This window comes from Oncorhynchus kisutch, unplaced genomic scaffold, assembly GCF_002021735.2.
Source record: "Oncorhynchus kisutch isolate 150728-3 unplaced genomic scaffold, Okis_V2 scaffold994, whole genome shotgun sequence".
In the NCBI taxonomy this organism is placed as follows: domain Eukaryota; kingdom Metazoa; phylum Chordata; class Actinopteri; order Salmoniformes; family Salmonidae; genus Oncorhynchus; species Oncorhynchus kisutch.
In genome coordinates, this window is record NW_022262939.1 from 90,770 (window position 1) to 97,421 (window position 6,652).

Here is a 6,652-nt window from a genome sequence, read left to right on the forward strand (position 1 = left end):
GGATGGCTGAAGATGCTTAACATTAACTGAGGATAGCTGAAGATGCTTAACATTAACTGAGGATAGCTGAAGATGCTTAACATTAACTGAGGATAGCTGAAGATGCTTAACATTAACTGAGGATGGCTGAAGATGCTTAACATTAACTGAGGATGGCTGAAGATGCTTAACATTAACTGAGGATAGCTGAAGATGCTTAACATTAACTGAGGATGGCTGAAGATGCTTAACATTAACTGAGGATAGCTGAAGATGCTTAACATTACTGAGGATAGCTGAAGATGCTTAACATTAACTGAGGATGACTGAAGATGCTTAACATTAACTGAGGATAGCTGAAGATGCTTAACATTAACTGAGGATGGCTGAAGATGCTTAACATTAACTGAGGATAGCTGAAGATGCTTAACATTAACTGAGGATAGCTGAAGAGGTTAAAACCTGTTACGGCTCGACGTTCCGCGCCATTTATTTGGAGGGGTTTGATTCAGAAAAACACCGGTTCCAACTCGCCCAACATGACGATAAGTTACCTGTAAACTCTGTCCAAACATTTCAAACAACTTTCCTCAACCGTCCTAAAACGTCAATAATCGAGACAATTTAGGACGGAACATACTGTGTTCAATAGAGAATAAAATGAAAGTGGAGCGAGTTCCAGGTCGCGCACACCAAACAAAAGTGTCCACTTGGCTTGACTCTCATTCTGAATAGCTGTACTTCTTCTTTTCTCAAAGGAAAAACATCAACCAATTTCTAAAGACTTTTGCCATCTAGTGGAAGCCATAGGAACTGCAAGCAAGTGCCTCATAAATCTAGTTCCCCATAGGAACCTAATAGAAAACACTGTCAACTCAACAACAACAAAAATTCCTGGATGGTTTGTCTTCGGGGTTTTGACTGTCAAATAAGTTCTGTTATACTCACAGACATTATGTTAACAGTTTTAGAAACTTTATCCAAATCTACCAATTATATGCATATCCTAGCTTCTGGGCCTGAGTAGCAGGCAGTTTACTTTGGGCACGCTTTTCATCCGGATGTGAAAATACCGCCCCATCCCAAAGAGGTTAACGTTAAGCATCTTCAGCTATCCTCAGTTCAACAACACAGCCTGTAACTCATTACTCAACCTACTCAACTGACAACATAAGGTAAGGAGCATTATATTGACATCACCGTGTGTGTGTGTGTGTGTGTGTGTGTGTGTGTATACCTTTACAGGGTAGAGGGCCATGAGAACAGCAAAGCTGCTAAGGTGGGAACAGGAACACACGGTGTGTGTAGCGTTAGACGTGACTTTGGTACAGCCACTCCTTGACCACGCCCCTCCCTCTTCATGGACACGCCCCTCCGACCAGAACACACAGGTATAGTTCATCTCCGCTGACTCCGCCCTCACCTGGGGTAGGGGGTGGGGGGAGGGAGGGAGAGAGAGAAAGACACAGAGAGAGAGAAACAGAGAGAAACAGAGAGAGAGAGAGAGAGAGAGAGAGAGGGAGGGAGAGAGAAACAGAGAGAGAGAGTGAGAGAGGAGGATGAAACATTGGCTAAGCACTTCTTAGAGAATGGTCTCTTCAACAGATCAGTCTGTTAGGCCATCGTCAGTCTGTTAGGCCATCGTCAGTCTGATAGGCCATCGTCATTCTGATAGGCCATCGTCAGTCTGATAGGCCATCGTCAGTCTGTTAGGCCATCGTCAGTCTGTTAGGCCATCGTCAGTCTGTTAGGCCATCGTCAGTCTGTTAGGCCATCATCAGTATGTAAGGCCATCATCAGTATGTTAGGCCATCATCAGTCTGTTAGGCCATCATCAGTATGTTAGGCCATCGTCAGTCTGTTAGGCCATCATCAGTATGTTAGGTCATCAGTCTGTTAGGCCATCGTCAGTATGTTAGGCCATCGTCAGTCTGTTAGGCCATCATCAGTATGTTAGCCCATCGTCAGTATGTTAGGCCATCATCAATCTGTTAGGCCATCATCAGTCTGTTAGGCCATCATCAGTCTGTTAGGCCATCATCAGTATGTTAGGCCATCATCAGTCTGTTAGGCCATCATCAGTCTGTTAGGCCATCATCAGTATGTTAGGCCATCATCAGTCTGTTAGGCCATCATCAGTATGTTAGGCCATCATCAGTCTGTTAGGCCATCATCAGTATGTTAGGCCATCATCAGTCTGTTAGGCCATCATCAGTATGTTAGGCCCATCATCAGTCTGTTAGGCCATCATCAGTCTGTTAGGCATCATCAGTCTGTTAGGCCATCATCAGTATGTTAGGCCATCATCAGTATGTAAGGCCATCATCAGTATGTTAGGCATCATCAGTCTGTTTAGGCCATCATCAGTCTGTTAGGCCATCATCAGTCTGTTAGGCCATCATCAGTATGTTAGGTCATCAGTCTGTTAGGCCATCATCAGTATGTTAGGCCATCGTCAGTCTGTTAGGCCATCATCAGTATGTTAGGTCATCAGTCTGTTAGGCCATCGTCAGTAATGTTAGGCCATCGTCAGTCTGTTAGGCCATCATCAGTATGTTAGCCCATCGTCAGTATGTTAGGCCATCATCAATCTGTTAGGCCATCATCAGTCTGTTAGGCCATCATCAGTCTGTTAGGCCATCATCAGTATGTTAGGCCATCATCAGTCTGTTAGGCCATCATCAGTCTGTTAGGCCATCATCAGTATGTTAGGGCCATCATCAGTCTGTTAGGCCATCATCAGTATGTTAGGCCATCATCAGTCTGTTAGGCCATCATCAGTATGTTAGGCCATCATCAGTCTGTTAGGCCATCATCAGTATGTTAGGCCATCATCAGTCTGTTAGGCCATCATCAGTCTGTTAGGCCATCATCAGTCTGTTAGGCCATCATCAGTATGTTAGGCCATCATCAGTCTGTTAGGCATCATCAGTCTGTTAGGCCATCATCAGTCTGTTAGGCCATCATCAGTCTGTTAGGCCATCATCAGTATGTTAGGGCCATCGTCAGTATGTTAGGCCATCATCAGTCTGTTAGGCCATCATCAGTCTGTTAGGCCATCATCAGTATGTTAGGCCATCATCAGTCCTGTTAGGCCATCGTCAGTATGTTAGGCCATCATCAGTATGTTAGGCCATCATCAGTATGTTAGGCCATCATCAGTCTGTTAGGCCATCGTCAGTATGTTAGGCCATCATCAGTCTGTTAGGCCATCGTCGTATGTTTAGGCCATCATCAGTATGTTAGGCCATCATCAGTCTGTTAGGCCATCATCAGTCTGTTAGGCCATCGTCAGTATGTTAGGCCATCATCAGTCTGTTAGGCCATCATCAGTCTGTTAGGCCATCGTCAGTAATGTTAGGCCATCATCAGTCTGTTAGCCATCATCAGTCTGTTAGGCCATCGTCAGTCCTGTTAGGCCATCATCAGTCTGTTAGGCCATCATCAGTATGTTAGGCCATCATCAGTCCTGTTAGGCCATCATCAGTCTGTTAGGCCATCATCAGTATGTTAGGCCATCATCAGTATGTTAGGCCATCATCAGTCTGTTAGGCCATCGTCAGTATGTTAGGCATCATCAGTCCTGTTAGGCCCATCATCAGTATGTTAGGCCATCATCAGTATGTTAGGCCATCGTCAGTATGTTAGGCATCGTCAGTATGTTAGGCCATCATCAGTATGTTAGGCCATCATCAGTCTGTTAGGCCATCATCAGTATGTTAGGCCATCATCAGTATGTTAGGCCATCATCAGTATGTTAGGCCATCGTCAGTATGTTAGGCCATCGTCAGTATGTTAGCCCATCGTCAGTAATGTTAGGCCATCGTCAGTATGTTAGGCCATCGTCAGTATGTTAGGCCATCATCAGTATGTTAGGCCATCATCAGTCTGTTAGACCATCATCAGTATGTTAGGCCATCGTCAGTATGTTAGGCCATCATCAGTATGTTAGACCATCATCAGTATGTTAGGCCATCGTCAGTATGTTAGACCATCATCAGTATGTTAGGCCATCGCAGTATGTTAACCATCATCAGTATGTTAGACCATCATCAGTATGTTAGGCCATCGTCAGTATGTTAGGCCATCATCAGTATGTTAAGACCATCATCAGTATGTTAGGCATCTCAGTATGTTAGGCCATCATCAGTATGTTAGGCCATCGTCAGTTGGCCATCATCAGTATGTTAGGCCATCATCAGTATGTTAGGCCATCATCAGTCTGTTAGGCCATCGTCAGTATGTTAGGCCATCATCAGTATGTTAGGCCATCATCAGGTCTGTTAGACCATCATTCAGTATGTTAGGCCATCATCAGTCTGTTAGGCCATCGTCATATGTTAGACCATCATCAGTATGTTAGGCCATCGTCAGTATGTTAGACCATCATCAGTCTGTTAGGCCATCGTCAGTATGTTAGGCCATCGTCAGTATGTTAGGCCATCATCAGTATGTTAGACCATCATCAGTATGTTAGGCCATCGTCAGTATGTTAGGCCATCGTCAGTATGTTAGGCCATCGTCAGTATGTGGAAAAAAAGTCCTAACTGTAGCTGTATGATAATGATATACTACAATATTTACATTTGTGATATGTTAACATCAGCACTGCAGGATATGTTATATTATCAAATGATACCTGTAGATGTCTGAAGGTGAGGATGACAGGCTGGGTGAGGTGTTCTGTTGCTGGGTTACTGACAAAGGCTGTTACCACCTTGGAACTGATTCTGGTAGTTAGGCTTTGATGCTGTGGCGGTTGCTGTGTCTCTGTTTGTGTCCGTGTCAGTGAGGTACTGGAAGGAGTTGTTGACAGATGTCTCCACTGTCTGGTAACACATCAACCCAGCCAGAGTGAAACCTGGGAAGCACAAGAATGAAACAAGTTACCAGAATGTCTTGTAGTTGTCCCAGAATCCCCAGGTTTTTCAGGTTTCCTGGTTGGAAGATTCCTGGAATAAGGAGGTGCTTTGAAATGCTGGTCATGGCTCACATCAACACCATTATCCCAGAAACCCTACACTCCAATTTGCATACAGCCCCAACAGATCCACATATGATACAATCTATTGCAATCCACACGGCCCTTTTCCCCCTTGATAAAAGGAAAGAATGCTATTCCTTGACTACAGCTCAGAATTCAACACCATAGTGTTCTCAATGCTCTTCACTAAGCTAAGGACTCTGAGACTAAACACCTCCCTCTGCAACTGGAACCTGGACTTCCTGAAGGGCCGCTCCCAGGTGATCCGCAACACGGGGGCCCCTCAGGGGTGCGTGATCAGTCCCCTCCTGTACTCCCTGTTCACCCATGACTCATGGCCAAGCACGACTCCAACAACATCATTAAGTTTGCCGACGACAGAATAGTGGTAGAGCTGATTACCGACAACGATGAGATATCCTATAGGGAGGAGGTCAGATACTTGGCCGTACGGCCCAGTACATCACTGGGGCCAAGCTTCTTGCCATCCAGAACCTATTTTCCAGGCGGTGTCAGAGGAAGGCCCCTAAAAATTGTCAAGACTCCAGTCACTCTTGTCACAGACTGTTCTCTCTGCTTACCGAACAGCAAGCAGTACCGGAGCACCAAGGTCTAGGTCCAAGAACATCTCATCAAATGGCTACCCAGAATATTTACATTGTTCCCTCCCCTCCTACCCCCTTTTTTACGCTGCTGCTACTCTCTAGTTATTATCTCTATGCATTGTCACGTCAACTAACCGGTGACCCCCACACATTGACTCTGTACCGGTACCACCTGTATAGAAGCCTCCACAATTGACTCCTGTACCGGTATCCCAAACCCACCTGTTATATAGCCTCCAACATGGAACTCTGTACCCGGTACCCCCTGTATGATAGCCTCCACATTGACTCTGTTACTCGGTACCCCCTGATTATAGAGCCTCCACATTGACTCTGTACCGGAAACCCCTGTATATAGCCTCCACATTGACTCTGTACGCGGTACCCCCTGTATATAGCCTCAACATTGACTCTGGTACCGGAATCCCCTGTATATAGCCTCCACATTGACTCTGTACCGGTACCGTTGGGGGCGCCCTGTAATATCGCTCCACATTGACTCTGTAACCGGTACCCCCACCTGTATATGCCTCCACATTGACTCTGCCGTTACCAACACCTGTATAGATCCTCTGTACCGGTACCCCCTGTATATAGCCTCCACATTGACTCTGTACCGGTACCACCTGTATATAGCCTCCACATTGACTCTGTACCGGTACCACCTGTATATAGCCTCCACATTGACTCTGTACCGGAACCCACCTGTATATAGCCTCCACATTGACTCTGTACTGGTACCACCTGTATGTAGCCTCCACATTGACTCTGTACCGGAACCCACCTGTATATAGCCTCCACATTGACTCTGTACCGGTACCACCTGTATATAGCCTCCACATTGACTCTGTACCGGTACCACCTGTATATAGCCTCCACATTGACTCTGTACCGGTACCACCTGTATATAGCCTCCACATTGACTCTGTACCGGTACCACCTGTATATAACCTCCACATTGACTCTGTACCGGTACCACCTGTATATAGCCTCCACATTGACTCTGTACCGGTACCACCTGTATATAGCCTCCACATTGACTCTGTACCGGTACCACCTGTATATAGCCTCCACATTGACTCTG

At 45.8% G+C, this 6,652-nt stretch overlaps 1 protein-coding gene across 1 annotated transcript in view; it reads right to left on the bottom strand.

Moving 5' to 3' along the window:
• LOC109886866 (CD97 antigen-like) overlaps nucleotides 1–4,702 on the bottom strand; it is a 47,014-nt gene extending 42,312 nt beyond the window's left edge. Inside the window, exons 1-2 of the mRNA XM_031817330.1 lie at nucleotides 4,619–4,702; nucleotides 1,217–1,402 (exon numbers count right to left, since the gene is read on the bottom strand). Coding sequence (XP_031673190.1) covers nucleotides 1,217–1,381 — 165 coding nt within the window. The 5' untranslated portion in view covers nucleotides 1,382–1,402; nucleotides 4,619–4,702. The remainder of the gene's footprint in view (nucleotides 1–1,216; nucleotides 1,403–4,618) is intronic.
• Nucleotides 4,703–6,652: the final 1,950 nt, after the last annotated feature.